The sequence below is a fragment of the Schizosaccharomyces pombe genome, assembly GCF_000002945.2.
Source record: "Schizosaccharomyces pombe strain 972h- genome assembly, chromosome: II".
Taxonomy (NCBI): Eukaryota; Fungi; Ascomycota; class Schizosaccharomycetes; order Schizosaccharomycetales; family Schizosaccharomycetaceae; genus Schizosaccharomyces; species Schizosaccharomyces pombe.
The window spans coordinates 1,420,280-1,443,345 of record NC_003423.3 but is presented as its reverse complement, the minus strand read 5'-3'; the positions used below and the strand labels follow the sequence as shown (position 1 = coordinate 1,443,345).

At 35.8% G+C, this 23,066-nt stretch overlaps 9 protein-coding genes and 14 long non-coding RNA genes across 23 annotated transcripts; 10 read left to right on the top strand and 13 right to left on the bottom strand.

Moving 5' to 3' along the window:
• Nucleotides 1-146: 146 nt before the first annotated feature.
• Nucleotides 147-446, bottom strand: SPOM_SPNCRNA.5188. Its single transcript, NR_194544.1, has one exon. It is a non-coding gene; the product is annotated as a non-coding RNA (long non-coding RNA).
• A 178-nt stretch (nt 447-624) lies between these two features.
• abo2 (ATPase histone chaperone) lies at nt 625-4,804 on the top strand. Its single transcript, NM_001021497.3, has one exon. The coding sequence runs from the start codon at nt 774-776 to the stop codon at nt 4,377-4,379; it is 3,606 nt and encodes a 1,201-aa protein (NP_595602.1). The 5' UTR covers nt 625-773; the 3' UTR covers nt 4,380-4,804.
• SPOM_SPNCRNA.5187 lies at nt 709-1,979 on the bottom strand. Its single transcript, NR_194543.1, has one exon. It is a non-coding gene; the product is annotated as a non-coding RNA (long non-coding RNA).
• SPOM_SPNCRNA.5186 lies at nt 2,126-2,503 on the bottom strand. Its single transcript, NR_194542.1, has one exon. It is a non-coding gene; the product is annotated as a non-coding RNA (long non-coding RNA).
• SPOM_SPBP22H7.04 (uncharacterized protein) lies at nt 2,789-5,356 on the bottom strand. The gene is made up of 2 exons (NM_001356221.2): nt 4,100-5,356; nt 2,789-4,053 (listed from the first exon to the last, which is right to left on the bottom strand). Exon 1 carries the CDS (start codon nt 5,277-5,279, stop codon nt 4,512-4,514), a length of 768 nt encoding a protein of 255 aa, NP_001342990.1. The 5' UTR covers nt 5,280-5,356; the 3' UTR covers nt 2,789-4,053; nt 4,100-4,511.
• A 131-nt stretch (nt 5,357-5,487) lies between these two features.
• Nucleotides 5,488-6,206, top strand: SPOM_SPNCRNA.1433. The gene has a single exon (NR_150316.1). It is a non-coding gene; the product is annotated as a non-coding RNA (long non-coding RNA).
• sbg1 (actinomyosin ring linker protein Sbg1) lies at nt 5,871-7,109 on the bottom strand. Its single transcript, NM_001021495.3, has one exon. The coding sequence runs from the start codon at nt 7,066-7,068 to the stop codon at nt 6,523-6,525; it is 546 nt and encodes a 181-aa protein (NP_595600.1). The 5' UTR covers nt 7,069-7,109; the 3' UTR covers nt 5,871-6,522.
• SPOM_SPNCRNA.5185 lies at nt 6,496-7,160 on the top strand. The gene has a single exon (NR_194541.1). It is a non-coding gene; the product is annotated as a non-coding RNA (long non-coding RNA).
• Nucleotides 7,161-7,285: 125 nt separating this feature from the next.
• Nucleotides 7,286-7,618, bottom strand: SPOM_SPNCRNA.5184. Its single transcript, NR_194540.1, has one exon. It is a non-coding gene; the product is annotated as a non-coding RNA (long non-coding RNA).
• Nucleotides 7,376-10,121, top strand: mrd1 (RNA-binding protein Mrd1). The gene has a single exon (NM_001021494.3). It carries the CDS (start codon nt 7,433-7,435, stop codon nt 9,932-9,934), a length of 2,502 nt encoding a protein of 833 aa, NP_595599.1. The 5' UTR covers nt 7,376-7,432; the 3' UTR covers nt 9,935-10,121.
• SPOM_SPNCRNA.5183 lies at nt 7,950-8,345 on the bottom strand. The gene has a single exon (NR_194539.1). It is a non-coding gene; the product is annotated as a non-coding RNA (long non-coding RNA).
• On the bottom strand, nt 10,083-10,298 carry SPOM_SPNCRNA.5182. The gene has a single exon (NR_194538.1). It is a non-coding gene; the product is annotated as a non-coding RNA (long non-coding RNA).
• A 141-nt stretch (nt 10,299-10,439) lies between these two features.
• On the top strand, nt 10,440-12,827 carry ist2 (transporter Ist2). The gene is made up of 2 exons (NM_001356220.2): nt 10,440-10,986; nt 11,116-12,827. Exons 1-2 carry the CDS (start codon nt 10,456-10,458, stop codon nt 12,589-12,591), a joined length of 2,007 nt encoding a protein of 668 aa, NP_001342989.1. The 5' UTR covers nt 10,440-10,455; the 3' UTR covers nt 12,592-12,827.
• On the bottom strand, nt 10,552-11,012 carry SPOM_SPNCRNA.5181. Its single transcript, NR_194537.1, has one exon. It is a non-coding gene; the product is annotated as a non-coding RNA (long non-coding RNA).
• Nucleotides 12,667-14,677, bottom strand: mss116 (ATP-dependent RNA helicase Mss116). Its single transcript, NM_001021492.3, has one exon. The coding sequence runs from the start codon at nt 14,555-14,557 to the stop codon at nt 12,950-12,952; it is 1,608 nt and encodes a 535-aa protein (NP_595596.1). The 5' UTR covers nt 14,558-14,677; the 3' UTR covers nt 12,667-12,949.
• SPOM_SPNCRNA.5180 lies at nt 12,927-13,850 on the top strand. Its single transcript, NR_194536.1, has one exon. It is a non-coding gene; the product is annotated as a non-coding RNA (long non-coding RNA).
• SPOM_SPNCRNA.5179 lies at nt 14,197-14,827 on the top strand. The gene has a single exon (NR_194535.1). It is a non-coding gene; the product is annotated as a non-coding RNA (long non-coding RNA).
• A 214-nt stretch (nt 14,828-15,041) lies between these two features.
• SPOM_SPNCRNA.348 lies at nt 15,042-15,360 on the bottom strand. Its single transcript, NR_150750.1, has one exon. It is a non-coding gene; the product is annotated as a non-coding RNA (long non-coding RNA).
• A 5-nt stretch (nt 15,361-15,365) lies between these two features.
• On the top strand, nt 15,366-15,609 carry SPOM_SPNCRNA.5178. Its single transcript, NR_194534.1, has one exon. It is a non-coding gene; the product is annotated as a non-coding RNA (long non-coding RNA).
• Nucleotides 15,610-15,898: 289 nt separating this feature from the next.
• On the top strand, nt 15,899-19,118 carry apl3 (AP-2 adaptor complex subunit Alp3). Its single transcript, NM_001021491.3, has one exon. The coding sequence runs from the start codon at nt 16,040-16,042 to the stop codon at nt 18,674-18,676; it is 2,637 nt and encodes an 878-aa protein (NP_595595.1). The 5' UTR covers nt 15,899-16,039; the 3' UTR covers nt 18,677-19,118.
• Nucleotides 18,840-21,323, bottom strand: SPOM_SPNCRNA.5177. Its single transcript, NR_194533.1, has one exon. It is a non-coding gene; the product is annotated as a non-coding RNA (long non-coding RNA).
• drp1 (RINT1 family protein) lies at nt 19,362-22,821 on the top strand. Its single transcript, NM_001021490.3, has one exon. The coding sequence runs from the start codon at nt 19,437-19,439 to the stop codon at nt 21,471-21,473; it is 2,037 nt and encodes a 678-aa protein (NP_595594.1). The 5' UTR covers nt 19,362-19,436; the 3' UTR covers nt 21,474-22,821.
• Nucleotides 21,446-23,000, bottom strand: pfa5 (palmitoyltransferase Pfa5). Its single transcript, NM_001021489.4, has 6 exons — nt 22,675-23,000; nt 22,544-22,594; nt 22,396-22,491; nt 22,178-22,334; nt 21,955-22,116; nt 21,446-21,905 (listed from the first exon to the last, which is right to left on the bottom strand). Exons 1-6 carry the CDS (start codon nt 22,802-22,804, stop codon nt 21,563-21,565), a joined length of 939 nt encoding a protein of 312 aa, NP_001018794.2. The 5' UTR covers nt 22,805-23,000; the 3' UTR covers nt 21,446-21,562.
• Between the last annotated feature and the right edge of the window lie 66 nt (nt 23,001-23,066).

The following is a 23,066-nucleotide window of genomic DNA, read 5'->3' as shown; positions in this document are numbered from 1 at the left end:
AAACATTAAGGAAATTTAAGGACACTATTTTAAAAATGAAATCAATATTGATCGAATTTCAATGGATCTGTATTGAATGCCAATGTAATTAGGAAATTAAAAGACCTTTTGGTTTAATAAAAAAATAAAAAAAGCCGTACCGATCTCTACCTTTGTTCATTATATCAATCTAATATGAGACGTAAAACTACGGATTATGAATAGTAAGTTTTCAAAGAGATTATAAAATAATACTCTTTGCATAAATTCTTCTCATCCTTTCAATTAACAGCGAAACGACGAAACACTGACAATCAATTAAATAAAAAAAAATACTATATCAGTGAGGAACGTCAAGTGAAGCTCAAGATTCGAAGTTGGCAATGAACTTTTATCCTCATAGAATTTCAAATCTATCCACATGTCTGTAAACAATGCATCAATGTATGGATATTACCAATGTACTAAACTGATCGTGGACAAATAATCTCAGAAAAGTCAATTTTTAAACAATATTGTTTTTGTAAAGATACTACTTCTGTTGTTTAGTCCAAAAATCCACTTACTCTACTATGTGCTTTCCTTTTCTTATAACGCATTGTTACGAACTTCATTTATTTACTTTTCCTTACAAACCTTCCATTCGTAAACCAGCATGTGGAAAACCTAAGATATCCCAAATTTTTTGGAGCCTTTAATTGTGCAATTGTAAATAAAAAATCTACATAACAAATTGTCTTAACCAAGTTGACAACGTCTTAATTTGTTGGTGCCAGCAGTGCATTTTGCGTGCAATGCGCAGAAGGGCCAGATCCATTCGTTTTAGTTCTGACGATAATGAAGATAATGAAGAAGATGATGATTATTACTCCAACGCACACAGCGAAAAATCAGAGGATCATTCAAATCATATAAAAGTTTCACATTTTGATCCTTCCTCCTATAAACAAAAGTTAGTTTCAGTGCGTGAAACTCAAAGAAATAGAAAATTCTCTTCGTTACAGAAACATCTAAACACAGAAACGCCTTCTTTTTCTGTTTCTATAGAAAATCCTTCAAAGCCTTCTGCGGCATTCAATGATGCATCATTGGGAAAGAAGAGTACTGAACATCAAATTGATGGTATCAGAAATGGAAGTAGTAACCTTCAAATGGAAGGAAATGATAAAGAGCTAGACACTGATAATAATGAGGACGAATCCACTACCTTTAAGGATGAAGAAGACGATTTGATAAGTCCGAAATCATATCTTACTTCTTCAAAAACCTTTTCGTATCCAAAAGCTCCAACAGAATCAACAAATGGTGATTATTTAGATGAAGACTACGTAGATGGACAAAGTGATCCTGAGTCTTCGAACGCCAGTGATTCTGACTTCGCGGATAGCCCTGATGATTTGACAAAAGTGCGCTCACCCATTCCAAGTAGAAGAGGACGTAGAAAAAGAAAAATGAGAGGTCCAATTTTGCCAGTTAAAAAAAATTTAAGGGTCAAGAAGGCAATGAGTCCTCTTCGCGCTGAGCGAAATTCACCAGATTTCCGACGCAAACTTCGTAGTCGTGACAATCGACCGAATTATCATTTATTTGACTATTACAACGAAATTGCATCTTCCCCAAATCCTTCAACAACGAAGATTACTTATAATCCGCCAAAATTGCCTATGAAAGATTTTGCTACTCTTCCCATCGGTTATCAAAGTACTTGCGATAGTGATGAAACGAGTGAGTTGAGCAGTACAAGTTCAGAGCAAACTTCCGACGTTGAAGGACTTAATGCTTACAATAATTTGGGCGCTAGTTCAGATATTGAGAATGCTCCCTCCTCTCAACTTCACTTTGGTCACATAGACGAAAAGACGATTAGAAGTACTGACCCTTTTGCCAATAGGGAAAATCTTGATTTCAATTCCATAGGAGGACTGGAAGATATTATACTTCAACTGAAAGAAATGGTGATGCTTCCTTTGTTATATCCAGAAGTATTCTTACATCTGCACATCACACCTCCTAGAGGTGTCTTGTTTCATGGTCCTCCAGGGACTGGAAAAACACTAATGGCTAGGGTGTTGGCCGCTAACTGCTCGACCAAAAATCAAAAAATTAGTTTCTTCTTGAGAAAAGGGTCTGATTGTTTAAGCAAATGGGTTGGCGAAGCAGAAAGGCAACTTAGGCTTTTATTCGAAGAAGCTAGAAGAGTACAACCCAGCATCATATTCTTTGATGAAATAGATGGGCTTGCTCCTATTCGATCTTCAAAACAAGAGCAAACTCACAGTTCCATTGTCTCCACCTTGCTTGCTTTAATGGATGGCCTCGATACGCGTGGACAAGTAGTAGTAATTGGTGCTACTAATCGTCCCAACGATCTTGACCCGGCCTTAAGGAGACCCGGTAGATTTGATCGCGAATTCTACTTCCCTCTACCAAATAAGCAAGCACGTATGAAAATTCTTGAAATCAATTCTTTACATTTTTCTCCAAAAATACCAGAGAGCTACTTATTACACTTAGCGGAATCTACGTCTGGTTATGGTGGAGCAGATTTAAAAGCTTTATGCACCGAAGCAGCCCTTAATGCAGTTCGACGCACCTTCCCCCAAATTTACACATCTTCTGACAAATTTTTAATTGACCTGAATGAAATATCCGTTAGCATTTGCGATTTTGTAGTCGCATCTGAGAAGATTGCTGTTTCTACACGAAGAAGTGATGTTAAGCCGAATATACCTATTACGGATTCCCACAAAATTCTGTTTAAGAAAAGTATTGAGGTTATAACGTCAAAAATTAGACGACTATTAAAACTTGACGTATATTTACCAACGGTCGAGTCTTTACAAAAACTTCCTGCTGAAGAGTTGATGAGGCAAAAAGAAATTAACTCTCTAAAAACTACCATGTCATTCCGCCCAAGACTATTGATTACTGATATTTATGGATATGGATGTACTTATTTAAGCAAAGTGCTTTTCTCTATGTTAGATGGTATCCACGTGCAGTCTTTGGATATTTCTGAGTTGTTAATGGACACAACCACATCTCCGAGGTCTTTGTTAACCAAGATATTCTCTGAAGCCCGAAAAAATGCGCCAAGTATTATATTTATCAATAACGTAGAAAAATGGCCATCTCTATTTTCACATAGCTTTTTGTCAATGTTCCTTCTTTTATTAGATTCAATTTCCCCTTTAGAACCTGTCATGTTACTGGGGTTTGCTAATACTAATCAAGAAAAATTGTCGTCTACCGTCCGCTCCTGGTTTCCTTCTCATCGAAGCGAATATCATGACTTGTCGTTTCCTGATTATTCATCAAGATACTCTTTTTTCCATTACTTGCTTAAACGTATTTCATTCCTTCCCATTCACCAAAAGAGCGCCGAAGCAGCAAGCGTTGATATTTTACCCAAAGTACTACCAGTTTCTAAAACATCAGATTTAACCGACAAAGTAAACCGAAGACAAAGAAAGAACGACAAGAAAATAAAAAACAAAATTCAGGTTAAACTTAGCTCAATACTTGAAATGCTTCGCTCTCGTTATAAAAAGTTCAAAAAACCGATAATAGATTTAAATGACATTTACATTGATGAGTCGAACGAAAGGGTGGTAAAAGGAAAATCGAAGGATAATTTTGAGTATTTCCTTTCAGGAAATACAGTCACTCGTAAAAAAGACAATGCTTGTTTCAAAATGATGAACTTTGAGGAAATTGAAAGACGCTTATGGAGTGGACGTTACTGTACTCCTAAAGAGTTTTTGCGTGATATCAAAATGATCAAACAAGATGCGATCCTGTCTGGCGACGTGAACCTCAAACACAAAGCCAAAGAAATGTTTGCGCATGCCGAATTAAATGTTGATGAGTTGATTGATGCAAAGCTGTTGTATGATTGTTGTCAAGTCTCCAAGAGGGAAAAGGCATATAAACAACTAAAACAAAAAAAACTGAACAATGCAAAGGATGCTCATGAGATGCAAGAATCAAAGAATGAAGAAACATTTGTGAGAAACGATGTTGCACAAGAAGACAATTTCATTGAGCTTTCGTCAAATGAGGTTCGCAACGTTTCTAATGATGAACATAAACATACTTTATTTCATGGACAATCACTTACTCATAACAATTTGATTGCTGTCACTCCACCTAGCAGGACTGGTGTTGAACACAAAGAAGAGAACAAAAAATACGATAACGTAAATATTCAAAAAACCTTGGCAAAATGTGCAGAGGAATTTGCTGAACATACCAATTTTAATAAGGTGGAACTACTAGATTTTGTTTATTCCAAATTGTCATCCACTATTTGGGAAAATCGTGAGGAGCATGATCTTCTTAAGATAGTTCGGGATGTAAGACAAACTTTCTTTCGGTCGCTTGAGGATATGGGTGTTTAATGAAATTTTGGGTTAATGTGTCTAAGCGATCTGTTAGTGAGATACAACAAATCTAAATGATAGTTGGTAATGAATGAAAGCTCACAATAAAAGATAGGAACCACGAAAGAAGATACATTTGAAATTGAAAAGCTAATATCGGTTTCCGATGACACAGAATAGTACGTCCTTTGAATTACCAGCATATTTTCCATTTGCATTTAAAAGATAGTAAAATGGACGATCGCGAATTTTCAGAGTGATTGGGTTTTTCTGTAGGGAGTAAGTAACGATTGATACGTCTTTTCTTGGAACAATTAATGATTTAGAAAAATAAAGCTTGTTAAATGGTGATAAAAATCCAGTTACAATTTCAAACCGTTGGGATGGTAAGGTAGAAATTGAATAAATATTTCGTCTTGGTAAAAATAAAATCAACGTTAAAGTAAAGTAAAGAGCAGGAGTAATAAAAGCAGATCCAATATAAGATAATTTCTCGTAATAATCCATATCGACCCAATTGGCAAATATCTCATCTTTTGCGCGATATATGTCAACACTGGCAAAAGAAGTAATCACACAGACATTTATAAGCATCCCGACAGTTAATAAATAAATAAGACTGATTTTCTTATCTGCTTTTGCTTGATATACAAGAAAAGGCTCCCGAGTTGTCATTGCTTGCCAAGCAATTTTCGCTGGGGTTGCATTCCGTTTTGAGGTAATATCTTTCAGTATGTTAGAGTTATGGAATTTTTTGATGGGCGGCTTATTAAACACTCTCAATATTGATATTTCCGAGAAAGACTTCTGAATTGGACGCAATGACCTAAACATAGGATTGAACATATTTGTTGAAACAATTCGAGACAACAACGCCTTATGCCTAGCAACACGTATATTAAAGATTAGCATACTCATAACTTCGCAACATGAAAATGTTCAATTGATCAGCTTAACCCTTTAATTAATTAAATTACCCGTGTAAATTCAAGGGTGAAGAATTGAATGTAAATACGTGTAAACATTTTAGCAAATGTTTTACGCATTCGAATAATACTTAGTGGATTATTGTCCGTTTGATATTACCAAATAGAGAATCCCAATGAGAATATTTAAAAAAATAACGCACTCAACCACGATGAAGGCAGCAGCATGGAAAATGCTGAAAAAAGAAATGTAAATGTCAATTATACGGCTGAATAGTCAGACGTTTTAACAAGCCGGGTGTAAAAATTTTTTTGATCTATTCAAGCGCTGCTTTATTTTTATAAAATATGTACTGGCATTGTTGAAAGCTGACTTTTAGTTCATCATGAACAAAATAATATATTTCGGCTTTCCGAATCGTTAAAATGCAAGAAGTAATTAATGTTACAAAAAATTAAAGATGCCATTTACTTCAACCACTCCTCGTCTATTGTTTTCATACACAAATGAAACGGAAACCGTGTAACCTTGCTACATACTTTTAATACAATTAACACTTTACGGACTACGTGGAAAGTGTAAGACAAAAGCAGAATAGCATAAGTCCTTTATTCATGATATAAGTGCTGAGAACGGAGCTTACTCATCCAAGCATATAGACACACAATGCTCTTTTTTTTTTAAAGAATGCTTGAATGGGCACACGTAGCCGATGTACTGAAGGCATATTTACTAACTGATTCATTACCTATAATTTGAGTTAGTCTAACCATGATAGGTCATTAGTTAAATGACTCGTATTTGCGAAATAGAAACCAAATATTATTTATGATGCAGTAAACGATGAATAAATCCAATAAATGAAAGATTTAGAGATTGAACTTTAACGAAATAAGAAGGGCTTGAGGAAGATGCGAGGAACTGGAAAAGAATGATGTGTAAGAAAAATAATAGACATTATCAAAGAAATAGGCAAAAGGTCAAGCACAACTAGTTGAAGGCAGTCGGTTAGACGAAATATTAGAATCTGTAATACTAATGCAAAAAGAGCATACGGAAGAGAAAGTAGTGAATAAAAGAAAGTCCAAGAATTCGTGGTACTACCACAAGGATATAAGAAGCTCAAAAAAATGGAAATGCAATAGAAAGAAGAAATCATCAAAGGAATGAGAAAATAGATACGAGAAAAATCCTTCAACAAGTTCTTATTGAAAGTAAATGAAATCAAAAATACTCAGTTTTTCTTCCTTTGCTTTTCTACTTCAACAGCTGATAAAATAGGATACCCGATGAAAAGCATTAACAATCCACAACTCAGAAGAATTAAAGTCAAAATATTTACAAATCCACGCAAAGTAAAAATATTCAAATCGCGGCCATCATAGAAATCTTCATTGTGCAAAATATCATCGACTTCCTTAACACTAGGATCCCATAAAAGTGTAGCAGACTGCATAGTCACCGGAGACTCCACGGTTCCCAAGGAACTAGCACTGCCAAATGCTGATTCTGATGGCCCAGTCAGTTGTGCTGAGGCAATTTCATCTGTATAAGGAGAATACTTTTTCTCTGAAAAATCCTTGACATGAAAGTCAGAAACAGAATCCATCGGCTGTATATCATGGCCTACGGGCTCTAGGTCTTCTGATTCCCAAATGTCATCGTCGTAAGGCTCCTCATCACCGGCTGAAACTTCGTTAGCCAACTCGTAATTCAATTCATTATCGAGCATATCATCTGGCCTTAAACTTTCATTATAGTCTATAGGTGACTGAGACATTTTTTTCTAATTAGTACTCTGCCTCAGTTGTTTGGTTGTTTACAAAGGAATTTACTCAGCCGAAATAAAATACCAATCACCTTAGAATACGTTGTTAACATTACATAAGAGTGTTCGACAATACGTTAATGAATATTAGTCAGTTGCAGCAAAAAAGTAGCGCATCTACGCTATACATAATTTCGAGCTACTATGACTCGATATCTCAAATTAGCAAAAGCTTTAATAATCTTAGGAATGTATACTGAAGTTCGTTGTATGTCGTTCGTAAGCACTAAGGTTCGAATTTTTCTGTATGGTTTTCTCTACTCTTTTGCATACTCCAAAACTGTAGAGATTTAGCAATTGTCTTTGAACGCGCGCCATGTCGCGTATAATTATAAAAAATATTCCCCGCTACTATGACAAGGAGAAGCTATCAACATATTTAAAATCTTTACCTCAGTTGGATGCTGAAATCACAGACGTTAGCGTAGCCAAAACAAAAGAAGGCGTTAGTAGACGATTTGCTTTCATTGGATTCAAAAATGAAGAGGATGCTGATAAAGCGATTCGTTATTTGAACAAATCTTACGTTGAGACTTCTCGTATCGAAGTTCATCGAGCTTTGGATTATCGATCGGCTAACGAAAAGCTTCGACCTTACAGTAAATACGCTTCTAAAAATATTGAATTGAAACTACAAAAAAAAGAAAAGGAGGAAGAATTAAGAAATTTGGAAGAAGAGAAAGCTAAAAAGAAGAAAGATGCCAACCTGAAGAGAAAGTTTTTAGACACACTTGATCCCAAGGCTCGAGAGTTTTTAAAACTCTCTTCCTCGATTTCTAACTCAAGGAGTTGGGAAAATGAAGAAGTTTTTGATACTGAAATTACGAATCCTGTTATTCCAGCTGATGAAGATGATGATGAATATCAGGATCTTCCTGCTGCAAAACGACACGAAGGTGACTCAATTAAATCTACTGAACATGACAGCACACTTGACTCCGGTGTAGTAATAGACGGAAGGGAAAAATCTTCTTCGGAGCTTCATGAAGAAGAGTCAGAGCAAGCTGCTGAAGGTGATACCGCCAAAAATTCAGGTACTGATGCTCAAGCACCGTTGTCTGATGACGAATGGCTCAGGCTCCACAGAACAAGAATCAAAGAAAAACAACCTGAAGAGGAAGTTAGTGTTGTTGGTGATGAGTTAAAGTCCTTTGACAAAGAAAATAATGACGAGCATCTTGAAAGGGTTACGAATGATAAAATTGCGGATGCATCCATGCTGCAAAAGGCTGAAAATAATGTTTCCGAGCAAGAAAGAAATATTCAGCTGATTTCTGAGACAAAAAGATTATTCCTTAGAAATTTAACCTATAGTTGCGCGGAGGACGATTTAAAATCACTTTTTGGTCCTTTCGGTCAATTGGAACAAGTTCATATGCCTATTGATAAAAAGACCAATAACCCCAAAGGATTCGCTTACATTGATTTCCATGATGCAGACGACGCGGTGCGTGCGTATTTAGAATTAGACGCAAAACCCTTTCAAGGTCGGCTTTTACACGTTTTACCTGCAAAAGCGCGTTCTAGTATCCTTCTAGACGATTACGCATTAAGCAAGCTTCCTTTGAAAAAGCAAAGAGAACTCAAACGTAAGAATACTGCTGCTTCTAGTACCTTTAGCTGGAACTCATTGTATATGAATGCTGATGCAGTCGTGACATCGCTAGCATCGCGCCTTGGCGTTAAAAAGACTGATATCCTCGATCCCACCTCATCTGATTCTGCTGTGAAGCAAGCTCTTACTGAGACTCATGTTATTCAAGAGACAAAAAATTTCTTTGAGGAGCATGGTGTTGATTTGGATGCGTTTAAGAACGCAGCACGATCGGACAACGTTTTACTAGTCAAAAATTTTCCATACGGTACCTCGGCTGAGGAGCTTACTTCACTTTTTTCGCCATTCGGTGAGCTTGGTAGAATTTTAATCCCCCCTGCTGGGACGATTGCTATTATTGAGTTCTTAAATGCTCCCGATTGTAGACAAGCTTTTTCAAAGCTCGCATATACTCGTATAAAAAGTTCAATTCTGTATTTGGAGAAAGCACCTCGAGATGTCTTCACTACGTCCTTTAAGCAATCAGGAAAACCGGAATTGGCGCAAAAAGTCAATGCTGTTGAAGCTACTACAAGCGAAAAGGTAGGGACTGAAGATATTGAGTCGCTTGATACTGCTACTATCTATGTTAAGAATTTAAACTTTTCTACAAAGCAAGAGGAGTTTCAGAAGGTTTTCAAGCCTTTAGAAGGCTATTTATCAGCTGTCATTCGTGCCAAACCAGATCCCAAAAGACCAGGAAAGTATCTTAGTATGGGTTTTGGATTTGTTGAGTTTAAAGATAAGGCATCTGCAGTGGCAGCAATGCACGCAATGAATGGATTTGTGTTGGATGGACACAAATTAGAAATCAAGCTTTCTCACCAAGGTGTTGATGCGGCTGCTGAAGTTAGGAAACAGGATTCCTCTAAACCCAAAGGCACTAAAATACTTATTAAAAATTTACCATTTGAAGCTACTAAAAAGGATGTGCAAAGCTTACTCGGTGCTTATGGGCAACTTCGTTCAGTTCGTGTTCCTAAAAAATTCGACCGCAGTGCACGCGGTTTCGCCTTTGCTGAATTTGTTACAGCACGAGAAGCTGCCAATGCCATGAGAGCTCTAAAAAACACACATTTGCTTGGTAGACATCTTGTATTACAGTATGCTTCTAATGCTACCATGGATGACATGCAGCATGCTATCGAAAAGATGGCCAAAGAGGCAAATGCTGAAGCTGCTGCTCCTTCGATTACGGGAAAGCGTCTTATTGAGACAGATTAATAAAAAAATCGATTTGATAATTTGTATCAATTTTTACTACTGGTTGTTCGCAGATTTTTGGTTTGTTAATAAATTGGATTTTGGTTTTTTGGGGGAACATATTTTAATTTTTTATATATGATATTTTTAATAAATTCATTTCTTTTATCTGGATTTAATAGTTTGGGCATGTGTGATCATAATCTACTTGAATGGGCAATATAAGATGAATGTACAATGAATGATTTTATGACTTTAGATTGCACTAAGAATCAAATAGAATTACATATTAGCTTGTGAATCATTGATCCTACTTAAACTTCCTACCTTTTTCTTCAAAACAAATATTCCTTCGTAGGTGGAACGATTCATACCCAATGTTGCTCAAATTAATTTTAGAAGTTTTAGAATCAAAAGTGAACGAAGTTATCGCTTTCAAAATTAAATTCGACACGCGACAGTAGACAGCTAACGTTTTTTTTGCTGGACGGTATATTTCGTCACTGCCATACTCCCTTACTTGCACATAATCGTTCCCCAGTATGAATGAGAAATTGCAAAGTTATGAAAAACAATTGACTTCTGACATTGTAAATAACTGTGATTTAATTATTGAAGTCAATGCCAGTAGTAAAACTTGCCAGGAAACTTTGAGTTCATTATTAAGAGAATTACAACTTTCGCACTTTTCTACGGCAGTTCGACCAGGCAGCGATACAAGTATATTTGTGTTTGTCAAGGTACAAAACGACTATCTTATTGAACTAGCGCATAATGATCGTACTAGTTCCTTTTTATGCGGCGCTTTAGATGACTTAAATCATGTGAATGTAAACTCTGTAACAGATATCGATTCTAGTGAACGAATTCGTCTAGTTTATGATAAAATTACCGGGTCTAAAACAGAAGACTCTCTTGGGATCTGTCCTGGAGAAAACCCTTATGCAGACATTATCAGTATATTTCCTCTACACCAACCCAAATTTGATATCAAATGGTCTAAGTATTGGTATCAATTATTACTTGGAAATAAGAAACAATTGGACAGCATCAATGCTGAATACGGCTCTCAGGTAAGTCACTTTGGGGAGAGATTTGGCTCCAGCTTTCTTGAATACCTGTAAATTTCTATCATCCAAATAGAATCTTATGAATTTGTATTTAAAAAATTATACATTCTTTGTACTTACTGTGATATTTAGGTTGCCCTTTATTTCGCCTTTGCCGATTTCTTCAAAACTGGTGTTTTTGTCTTATCTTTTTGGGGAATTTTGGGATATTACTTTCTTCGGCCTTACTCCTATATTTTTGCGATTGGAGTAGCCTTATGGGGTGCTTTTTTTATTCAATTTTGGAGAGTTCAGGAACATAAACTTACTAACCACTGGTCAACAGTTAATTGCCAGTCTCTTGCAAAATCAATGACCGAATTTAAGCCCCAATCTTATCGTGTAGATTCTCTTTTGGGTACTGCTCGCCCATATTATCCACAATGGGAAATCATTGTTAGATCGACCATCGCCAACGTTCCTTTGTTTTTGATCTCAGGATGCATCCTGCTTTTCTTGATTGCCATAGCTTTCATCGTTGACGTTACCCTTTCGGAAGTTTATTCGGGCCCATTGAAATCTATAGTCTCCCTGCTCCCAGCGGTTGTATTTCAAGTTTTGACTCTTCCGTTCACTTTCATTTATTCTATAGTTGCTGAAAGGTTGACGAAATTAGAGAATCGTCGTACCAAGACAGATTTTCAAGCGTCCTTAAGCGGGAAAATGTTCCTCCAGAATTTTATGCTTTCATATACTGCTCTATTTTTGATATCTTATATCTATGGACCGTTTGCAGAGTATTTTGTTCCACATTATATTCAAAACAGAATGTCCCAGTCTTTCTTCAGTGTCGGTTATATTGCTAAATCGACATTTAAACTTAATCCTCTTAGACTAAGAAATCAGTACATATACTTTTTAACCAATGCGCAGGTTATTAACTATATAACCATTCTTGCTGTTCCACAGTTAATCTCATATGTCAAAAAACATTATATGTCAAAGCCTACAAGAGAATTACACATTCAAGATATACCTTCTGAAACTGTTACTTTAAAAAGAGCTCGCTCTGAAGCTGAAAAAATTGAATACGATTGCTATAATGATTACAAGGACTTTGTTCTAATGTTTGGGTTTCTAGTTATGTTTTCTCCTATATATCCTCTTGCCCCTATCTTCTCCTTAGTTAATTGTGTACTTTATATTCGAAGCTCTGTCTATAGGTTTACCAAGATGGTCAAAAAGCCCGTTCCTTGTCGTGTTGATTCTATTGCACCTTGGGATCAGCGACTTTCTCTTCTAAGCTGGTTAGGTTGTATCACCATGCCCTCTATTTGCTATTTTTATTCTTCTACTACAAAACCATCTGATAAAAGTATGGTGATCGCAGCTGTAATAGGTCTTCTATCTGAGCATTTGTGGTTTTTGCTTCGCATGTTTATCTCTTCGGTTTTCCCCGTCGACAAAACTTTCTTTGCTCCAGCTAAGGAAAGGCAACATTTATTAGCTGAAAGGAGCTTCTCTATACCACCTGTTGCAGATGTACCGACATCTACTACAACAGCTTTTGAAGAGGCAGACGAGACTTTGAGTATTTATCGCACTGCTGAAAACAAGAAAACAAAGTGAGTACGCCTCTTACCTATTTTACCACTTTATCAACATATGTTACTTTACTGATACACATGTATATAATCAATAAACTATGGAATATAGGATATCTTTACCTGTGATTCCTATTGAAATAACTATTAAATATATCATGCTAAGATGCGTTAATACTTATAATTATATAAAAAAAAGTCATTTTACTTCTTCTGCTTTAGAAAGCCAAACAAAAAAAATTCATAAAATGCGGGTCCATAAGTATTAAAAGAAATGTATAACGATCGTCAGTATTATGCGTGAAATCACATGTAATGTACATCCTTTTTTAATTTTTAATAATCAGAGAAATGAAATGTTTTGTTTTTTTGTCATGGTGGAACTAGCGACGACTTTGTTGATAGCGACCTCTTGAAGGAAGGGAACGAGGTCGTCGTTGAAAGGAGGAAGATGAAGATGATGGATATTTTAATTGAGATCCCCTAAAACCTTTTGGTGAACCTCTACCTCTTGACTTGTATATAAGTTCTTCCATTAAGCCAGGAACGTCATGTAAAGAAAATAAAGCAATAGCAGATTCATGAATGTTCTTACCGGTGGCTCGTCTTTGGGACGAACCAGAGAAGACATGAGGTTTAGACCCATACAGAGTTTTCAAAGCATTTGTACGGGAAAATTTCGATGACTTTTCAATATCCGACCTCAAAGTTGAGAGAGCTTGATCTGATAAGGGCTCGATAGTTGCCCGTTTTAAAGGTAAATGTTTGATACTATTTAAAAAAGGTTTCTCTTGTTCCAGAAGAATTAAATATGCCTCTCCTGTTTTACCAGCCCTACCCGTACGTCCAATTCGATGAATGTAATCATCGGTATTGCTAGGACCAGTTATTTGGACAACCTGGGTAATGTTAGGGAAATCCATTCCCCGTGCGACAACATCTGTAGCAAATAAAATACCACTTTGACATTTCCTAAAGCTTTCTGTAATAGATCTACGCTGCGCAGTAGTTAAACCGGAATGTAAAATAAAGCAAGGAATCTTCAAATGATTTTCTAAAACTCCGCCAACAAAGTCAACCATGCTTATGGTGGGAAGAAAAACGATAATACGACTTGAGGGATTTGAAGAAGTGAGTTGTTGTAAAAGTGAGAGAGAAGAAGAGAATACCTTATCGAGCTTGGTTTCTATAACAAATTGGGGCACACGCTCATGCGTAGGAGGCTCGTTTGGATCCAGACAGTTTATGAGCTTAAAATCAGTCCCAAGAATTCCACGAAAAACGTTAGAGACTTTTGGCGGCATTGTTGCACTAAAACACAACTTCCTGGTCTTAGTAGTTGTGACAGCTTCATGAATGTTCAAAATTGACTCAGCAAACCCCATATCCATTAAACGGTCAGCTTCATCCAAAATGAAAGAGTCAGTAGATAAAGATTCAAGAATCCTTGGATTCTGAAGGTGATCTTCCAAACGCCCAGGAGTTGCAATCAGAAGATTGGCATTACCACGACGAATTGCATTTTCCTCTCTCATCTTTGAGTTTCCGCCAATGGCATAAGAAACGCGGATTCCCGTCCCATAAGTCAATTTTCTAGCTTCTTCAAAAATTTGTAAGGCCAATTCTCTTGTCGGGCTAAGGATTACGGAGTGAATTTTGGAGGAATTCAAACGTGGCTTTCCCTTAAGCACATCTTTAAAGGCCACTAACAAGAAAGCCAAAGTCTTTCCTGTACCTGTTTTTGCCTGCACTACAGCATTCTCTTCGTTAGGAAAAACTTCATTCAATACCCGCTGCTGAACTGGAGTCATTTTCTCGAACCCTGCGCGAGACAAACTATTTTTGAAAGTACTAGAAAGAGAAGCAACCTCTGAAAACAGCGTTGGTTGCTGTGATTTCATTGTCGAGTTCCATCTTATAAATCCTTGAACTTTGGGTAAGTTAAATCTCCCAACAGTTGAAAAAATAGCTCCTTTCAGTGAGATATTCATTCTCGACTTTCTGAACTATACTGCTTGTATTACCAATTGACTCAAAATTACGAAGAAATAAATATACTTGTAACTCAATATAGTTCAAAAAAAAGTTCCAAAAATAATGGTTGTGGAAGTAGGGATACATGAGCCAAAGAAAAAAGTTAAGAGGAATTTTACAAAATTTTAATCTTCAGTAAATATGGTATTTCCTCAATATTATGAAAAAAAAGGAATGTTTAAAGCGTCATTTCATGTAGGAAATCCAACTTTCAATTTTTCTTCGATTCAAGATTGACAGCTGTTTTAACACGAACTCTTCAGCTAAAGAGTTGTTATATATAATTCTATGTAAAAAAATATTTTAGGAAAGTAGTTATGTATTGAGTTTAATTGTATCCTTCAATTTATGTCTATAAATCGATTCCTGTAATGTTTTCAAGCTTTAGTTATAGTAGTTCAAAATTTGAAAGAATTGATTGTTTTTTCCAAGTTCCAAATGCATCTTATTTTGTTACAATTCTTATAAAATAACTGGTTCATTTTATTTCAGCCATATTTTAAGTCCAATTTTATTGAAAAAAAAGTGGGAAGATACAACCTGAAAGAAAAGATTATTGAGACAACAAAGTCTATAAAAAAAATAACTGGTTTGCTTGCATAGTTGCCCCATGCAAACAAAATCGTTTTTATGAAACAAAGCGTGAAGACTAAAATTATTAGACACGTTATAATTTAATGATACTTCGTTTTGCTTCTTTAATGGGAGAAATTAGCCTCCAAAAGCAAAATAAGACTTGTCAAAACCAATTGATATTCCAATTGTTGAAAAAAAGTCAAAGGCCCTTCAGTATCCGGAATTATTACGGCTTCATGTATAATATGATTTAATCCATTTCACTCGGAATCGGCTTACCTGCTAACTATTTAATACAGATTTATCGTTTGAGAGACACCTTGAAGCTAGAAAATGTTTTGAGTTTTCTGTAAAAAGTAAGAACACAGCAAAATATGCTTAAATTCAATATTGGATGGCTGCTCTAAATGAAATGTTTTGTACTGATGCTCATAAATTAATTTTCTCATCCACGCAAACCCAAGTCGAATATTTTAGGCACATGTGTTTGTATGAAACAGATGAAAGCATTTTCTATTCAGTTCCATTACCCGGCTTTGCATTCATCACGTTTTTTCTAAAAATTAATCTTTTGTTTACTTTGGTATATAAAGTAATACTAGGTAGTACGTTGTTTTGAAAATCATGGGCTACGTCCCCCTACGATAATTTCTATTAACGAAAATGAAGTTAATACGAAAAAGTATTGTTTGAACAGCGCGTCGCTTCTTACAACTTTGTTTGTTCTAAGCCAAAAGCTCAATTGGTGGGTATTTGGATATAGTGCCATTGTAATGAATCTTTTGGGTTGAGTTTATAAGAATATTGCATGTTACAATACCGATAAAAGTGTGATTGCTCACAAAGTATACAAATAGTAAAAAATGGTGGCTAGCAACAATATGAAAGGGCTTCGAGCGTTTATCTCGGATTTGAGAAGTTTAGAGCATGACGATGAAGAGAAACGTGTAAATGTTGAATTGGCTAAAATTCGTGCAAAGTTTCAAAGTTCTACTTTATCTGCGTATGACCGAAAAAAATATGTCAGCAAGCTTTTATATATATATATGCTGGGTTATCCCATCACTTTTGGCCATATGGAAGCTGCAAAACTCCTTTCAGGGACGAAGTATAGTGAAAAACTCATTGGTTATTTGGCAGTTGCTTTGTTGCTAAACGAGAACCATGAGTTGATGAAGTTGGTTATAAATAGTATTAAAAAAGATCTTTTGAGTCATGACTCTTTACAAAATTCGTTGGCCTTGCATACAATAGCCAACATTGGTGGCCGAGAATTATGTGAAACCGTGTACTACGACATCTATAAACTTCTAATGTCGGCAAGCAACGAAAATATTGTTCGTCAGAAATCTGCCTTAGCTCTCCTACATATTTATCGAAAGTTTCCGGATCTAATCAACCCAGAATGGTTTGAGCCGATAGTTATGATACTAGGTGATGATGACCTTAACGTTTCGTTGGCGGTCTCTAATTTTGTTAATTTAATCGTAATTCGGGAGCCAAAATATCAAAAATTTGCTTATGGAAAAGCGGTTGGTAAACTGAAGAACATAGTTTTTGAACACGGTTATTCAAGTGACTATTTGTATTATTCTGTACCTTGCCCTTGGCTACAGGTTAATCTTTGTCGTATTCTACTTGCTTGCGAAAGGCCTTCGGACAATCCCACAAGGGCAACTCTAATACGTGTACTAGATCGAATCCTTAGTTTGCCAAATGATAACTCAAACGTACAACAAGTAAATGCGGTGAATGCTATCCTTTTCGAAGCCATCAAACTGGCTTTTCTAGTCGACGAATCTCATTCTTTGTACGAAAAATGTATGGACAGACTTGCTGACATGATCGCTGATAAAGAAAGCAATATTCGGTATTTGGCTTTTGAGACGACTGCCTATCTAATTTCATGCGGACATTCTATCACTTCTTTAAAGCATTATAAGGAATTAATATTATCCTCTTTGAGGTACAAGGATGTTTCCCTTAGAAAAAAAAGTTTAGAACTCTTGTATATGATGTGTGACGAGGAAAATGCTAAACTCATCGTTGCCGATTTATTGCAGTATTTACCACATCTTGACTCAGTAACTCAGGAGGATCTTATTTCTAAGGTTGCCATAATTTCAGAGACCTTTGCTACCGACTATGAATGGTATGTCGATGTTACTATACAACTGCTTCGGATAGCTGGAAAATCCGCTGATGATGGCGTCTGGCATCAGCTAGTTCATGTCATTGTGAACAACGAAGAAATCCAGGAATATGCTACCAAACGGCTATTCAGCTTACTACAGTCTGAAACGATTCATGAATGCTTAGTCAAAGCTGGAGGTTATGTTCTTGGTGAATTTGGGCATTTAATTACCGATTACCCGGACAGCCAACCTGTTCATCAGTTTTCTACAATTTATCGTAAGCTGAATGTTTCTTCTCCCAGTACGAGGGTTCTGCTTTTAACCACTTTAATCAAACTGGCAAATTTGCAGCCTGAATTGAACGATAGAATTGCGAAGGTTTTTCAGGAATATTCTACTATTATAAATCCAGAAGTACAACAAAGAGCATGTGAATATCTTCAACTTTTAAAAATGCCAAGGGACTTTCTCCAATTGGTTTGTGATGAAGTTCCCCCATTTTTAGACGGAAATCGAGATGGAGTGCATCCAAAGTCACGTCCTAGCAGCAAGGTAAATTTGGTTGATACCTATCCTCAAACCATTCCCAATGTTTCCAAACCATCCACGCCCATTGATGTTCCAGAATATGACATATCAGCATGTCTTCCTGGGTTTTATCGTTTATGTTGGAAAGATAAGGGAATTTTGTACCAAGATTCTCAAATACAAATTGGTGTTCGTTCAGAATATCACAATTCAGAAGGCGCCATATATTTGTATTATGAAAATCGACAGTCAAATACGTTGAAGTCACTCTCTTCAACGTTAATTAGAACCTTTTCTACCTTCCATTTAGCAACAACTTTTCAAGATACAAATTTGCCATCAGGAGTTCAACTTCAGCAAAAATATGTTATGAGTGGAGTTAATGAGATATTCGAACCTCCGATTATTCATGTGTCTTATGTTACTGGTGTTATACGTTCGATAGACCTCCAATTACCGGTTTTGTTATCAAAATTTATGAAACCGACAATATTTGACAGCTATGATTTCTTTAACCATTGGGGTCAAATGGGAGTGGAAAGGGAAGCACAGTTAACTTTCGGACTCAACAGCAAAGATAGAAAGCTTGACGCAAAACGACTGACAAAAATAGTTAGTGGATTTCACTGGGGAATATGCCAAAATGTTGATTCTATTGCCCTTAATATTGTAGGAGCAGGAATTATTCGATTTGGTACACAGAATGTTGGATGTTTACTTCGTATTGAACCAAATTACGAACAAAATTTGATTCGTCTATCAATTCGTTCTACTAACACTTCAATAGCAAATACGTTGGCAAAAGAAATGCAAGAGATTTTAAGGAATTCGTTTTAATAGTTGTCGCTGCTACTCTCAAAAATTTTTATTGATTGTCATAGCTTTAATGCCTATGCCTCTGTCCACATTTGATGAGTTGAGTATCTCTTAGTGAAGATTTACCTTGAATTTTATTTTATATACTAACTTATACCCCTTTTATTGGAAGTACGAGAGTACAATACAATTTTAATGTATTCGAAGTGCTGTTCAATGATGTTTGTTATTTTATCTTTGTTTCTTTATATCTATTTGCTTTAGTGAACTTCTTCTAAGTGAAAATACTTATACTGTTTTTAATGGATAAAAACTCTTCCTTATTTGGCACACGCTAGGACATTAAACATCTAAATACTCTGTCTCGAAATATGCGCAGTCGATACCAACAAATCTTAATGTCCTTAATAAAAGTAATATAGACCTGAATAATTGAGACACTTTTTTGCTATTTATATCGTATAATTCACTTCTTTTCGTAAAAGCGACGAAGTGTAACCATCAGCATATCTTTGTCAAATATAACCCACTCAGAATCACAAGTTTGGAAGTATAAGCCAACAATTTATTGAATATTAATTTTTGTTTAATAAAAACTACTCACTTTATATTGCAATAGTCTTATTGTTTAAAACTTCAAACTATATGATATTAGCAACATTAGCGAGCACCGTAAATAAAGTCGTGCCAACACATTGACTATTCCAAAACTGTTCAGAGAAGTAAACAAAGAACCAAATAGCAGCTGAAACTTCATTGAAGGGTCACCTAGGACTTTTTGATGATGTCCCAACAGTTAATTGATTTTATTGATTCAAGAACACGGCATCCTTATAAGTCAGATGAAGTAGAGAAATTTCAACAAGAAGTCAATGAGCTTCAGCTTCCGGATCCTAACTCACTTCCTATTTTAAGCGAAGAAGAAAAGAGGCAGGCTCGCGAAGATGCCGCATTTCGAAGGTCTAGTGAAGGGCTTGAAGACGCATGGTTAGATTCAGCAATACCTGCCGACCCGACGCCTATTTTCCGAGACACAGTTGAGTTATTATGCGTATATCAATCCTTTGTCAAAAAATCGGCTTCTCTCGATACTGTTGCAAATTTCTTAGACTTTTCTACCGATTTTTCGACATTGTCAACGAAGAAAGATGAGACAGAAATTGCACCTGATTGTTTACATTACATAGCCGAATTACTTTTTCAGAAAAAGGAAAGAGAAGTGAAAGAAAAATGGAAGAACGAGCTCACCGAAAAACTTAAGACATTATTTAATTGGCCTGCTATTAACCCTAACTTGAAGGAATCATCAAAATTTGAAAGTTTTTTTGGTTTTGTCCGATCCATTCAATCGTTTAAAGATTCTGAAACAGGTCTTCCATTATTTATGCAGGTGTACATTACCCCCTATGTAAACCAGTTTCGTTACCACTTTATGTCTCAGAAGCAAACAAATGTATTGTCAAAACCAGAATGGTTTTTTGAGTTCTTACTAAAAGTTTTTCGCTCTAATCGTAGTTTCTACATGCTTATGCGTGATATAAAATTTTTTCCCGGCGTCCCTCCATTTTTTACATTTATCAATTTGCTAAACAACGTTGCAAAGGAAAAATTAACGCATATAATAAAGTATGATGATTATTTAGTTCATTTAGTTCACGAAACCCTACAATACTCTGTGCGGTTGGAGCAACATTTTCATTATACCCAAGACCCTTTAATTATTTTTCTTTTTGAGCAAAACGGAACTTATGATAAATGGTTGGGTTTAGAGACTCAATTGAGCCTCACAAAGTTGGAAGATATAAAAATTGCATCAGATGCTTGGGAGCTGGAAAGCGATCAGTCTGATGATTTCAGCTCAGCGGTCCCCACGAAAATGACTGTACGATTTCGAGACATGATTGAGACGACGTTTTCCGTGCTTCAAAATTTACCATCTCTTGATTATCAATTTAATTTTTGGCGATCTGTTCAGTTAAAGCCTATGATGCAGTATGTTAATTGGTTGGAAGCCTTTTATGAATCTCATGAAAGTTCATCATCTATTCATTTACCTGGTAGTCTGCAGACAGACAAATCCAAGTTTGATATTGCTGAAGTTGAACGGATGTGTAAACTTTACAGTAACTTCAAGTTACTCATGGATTGGCTTGATGATATTGAAGATGAGGATGTCTACATTCGTATAGGACATAAAATGGGATCAGAAAACTATGCGGCTTTTTATCAAGTCAAACCTAGATTATCTACTTTAACAAATGGATCTTTTCGCATGATTTTACGTGCAGTTTCGCAAACGTTAAGGCCGTTACTTGACAACTATTCTGACCTTGATACATGGGTAATTAAGGAACAACTTCCTGGTGCTGCTCTATTATCAACATCGGTTTCTGCAGAAATTGTAGGATTTCAGTCCAGGCTAAAAGAAATCATTGCACTGCTCCAAAAGCTTTTGATTGGCTCTTCTCAATGCGAAGCTATATATCAGATTGGAACGTTAGTTGAAAGTTGGATGATAAAAATTGTTATGACCCACCAGTTCAGTGTGAGAGGAGGTGTACAATTTGCAATGGATGCAATGCAGATTGTACTAGAATTTTCAGACTATCCTTTGCTGAAATTCGAGCGATTAATGTCAACTGTTGAGCTACTATCTCTGGAATCGGGAGAAAATAAGCTTATTAAAAAACTAATTATCGAGATTAATCAAAAAAATTATGACTTCATAGATGAATTTTTTAAAACAAAGGAAATTACGCTTTCCTACGAGGACGCACTTGGCGTTTTATATCGGCGAGTTGATGCATGGAAGGATTAATTATTTAAATATTATCTGACTCGAATGTTTCTTTTTTTTTAGAGAATCTAGAAAACAAAGATAGTAACGACATTAATAGATCATAAAAATTAAGAATTCATTGATAAAGCTTTTGATTGCATTTTGCTGACAAAACTTGGACTATACAAAAAATGCTCACCGTCACCTGGTGATCTACGAAGCGGCAAAATCCAATTATACCAATGATCTCCCATTACTGCTCTCCAATTCTCAGAATAGCCTCGATCCCATGGTAAATCACCTGGATCACTTTGAACTAAAACCCTAGAGTCCATGTGCTCGGGGAAAAAGACACTGAAGGAGTAGATCCGTGTCTTCCAGTTTTTAGCCTCATGGCTGTTTATATTTAATAAAAGATATCCCGTGTGTCTTACCAACATTACACCCAAAAATAAAACTCCAAAGGCGGAACTATTGATATAATATTGTTAGCTGTTATGGTGAATAGGGTAAAACTTACAACACAAGAACGAAAATCCAAGTCCCTGGAAGACTACGATAATGATATGTTCTCGATATCATGATTGCCGTACTAATCAAAACCATACAGGCGGCAGAAAATCCATAAAATAGAAATTGGTAAAAGAATTTTTGGTTGGAAAAACAAACATCTTTGCCAACGCTGATCAAAATTAGTGCTTTATTCAAAGATATGCAGATCAGAGGATTTTCGGTTTACGTACAAAGAACAATAATGATCAAATTTTCTAATACATCTCATGCTGACTCTACTGTGATGGGATCGATCGGGCAGCCAACATTTGCAAGTTCCACACATTCGGGGGGCACCATTAGGTCCACATAAAAAAATTGGATTATCGAACCCATAATAGGTGTATACTAGAATAAACTGATGTTAGCCAAACACAATAAAAACAAACTCAATTATTGAATAGCATACAAGTATTACCGCAAAATGAAGGACTTGAAAACAAAACCCTGAAGTATGAAAAATACGCCAACCCGGAAGTTATGAAAAAAAAAATAATAAGTACAACTTTAAAGGTTAGTCGTGTCCATGTTTTAATTTAACTGTGGTAATAGCTTACTTCCTCCTCCTAGGTTTCGGTAGCCATTGCGAATCTTGATATTGGAATCAACTGTATAGAATATAATTAGCATATGACTATATAATGGAAATTCTTTCTTAGCGGTTAGAATTGGCCCTTCATTCACGTACCGCATATTAGGGCTATAAATACCCAAACTGTGTAGCCAGTTGAAAGCAGAATTGCAGCTGGGAAAACAACACCCAAAGTCTTTTGAAGCTTAGAAAATCTCCTCTGTTTCTCTTCTAAATTTGTAGACATGAACTCCAACAAAGCGTTTAGTATATTTGAATAAGAAAGTTTCGAATCTTTAATTTTAAGAAAAACGTAGCGACTGTTGAGGGTTAAAATACAAGTGGTATAAAGATAATTTCAAAAAAATAAATAAATAAGTATACAAAAATAATTTTAGTGGCAGATATCGATTTTGAAATTTTCGAGTGCTATTACGTCTATTACAGAACTATCAAGCTGAAGAGTACACGAAAGGGGCGTAAAAATGTAAAAAGTTTTTGGTACGAAG

What these genes read in the sequence shown, in the direction of transcription:
- sbg1 (NM_001021495.3), bottom strand. Translation starts at nt 7,068, where the DNA reads ATGTCTCAGTCACCTATAGACTATAATGAAAGTTTAAGGCCAGATGAT.
- mrd1 (NM_001021494.3), top strand. Translation starts at nt 7,433, where the DNA reads ATGTCGCGTATAATTATAAAAAATATTCCCCGCTACTATGACAAGGAG.
- mss116 (NM_001021492.3), bottom strand. Translation starts at nt 14,557, where the DNA reads ATGAATATCTCACTGAAAGGAGCTATTTTTTCAACTGTTGGGAGATTT.
- SPOM_SPBP22H7.04 (NM_001356221.2), bottom strand. Translation starts at nt 5,279, where the DNA reads ATGAGTATGCTAATCTTTAATATACGTGTTGCTAGGCATAAGGCGTTG.
- abo2 (NM_001021497.3), top strand. Translation starts at nt 774, where the DNA reads ATGCGCAGAAGGGCCAGATCCATTCGTTTTAGTTCTGACGATAATGAA.
- pfa5 (NM_001021489.4), bottom strand. Translation starts at nt 22,804, where the DNA reads ATGTCTACAAATTTAGAAGAGAAACAGAGGAGATTTTCTAAGCTTCAA. An exon ending in TTCATTTTGCGGTAATACTT is followed by an intron (nt 22,335 to 22,395) that starts GTATGCTATTCA and finishes AGTTTATTCTAG; the next exon opens with TATACACCTATTATGGGTTC. An exon ending in TTTGATCATTATTGTTCTTT is followed by an intron (nt 22,117 to 22,177) that starts GTACGTAAACCG and finishes AATTTTGATCAG; the next exon opens with CGTTGGCAAAGATGTTTGTT.
- ist2 (NM_001356220.2), top strand. Translation starts at nt 10,456, where the DNA reads ATGAATGAGAAATTGCAAAGTTATGAAAAACAATTGACTTCTGACATT. An exon ending in ATGCTGAATACGGCTCTCAG is followed by an intron (nt 10,987 to 11,115) that starts GTAAGTCACTTT and finishes TGTGATATTTAG; the next exon opens with GTTGCCCTTTATTTCGCCTT.
- drp1 (NM_001021490.3), top strand. Translation starts at nt 19,437, where the DNA reads ATGATGTCCCAACAGTTAATTGATTTTATTGATTCAAGAACACGGCAT.
- apl3 (NM_001021491.3), top strand. Translation starts at nt 16,040, where the DNA reads ATGGTGGCTAGCAACAATATGAAAGGGCTTCGAGCGTTTATCTCGGAT.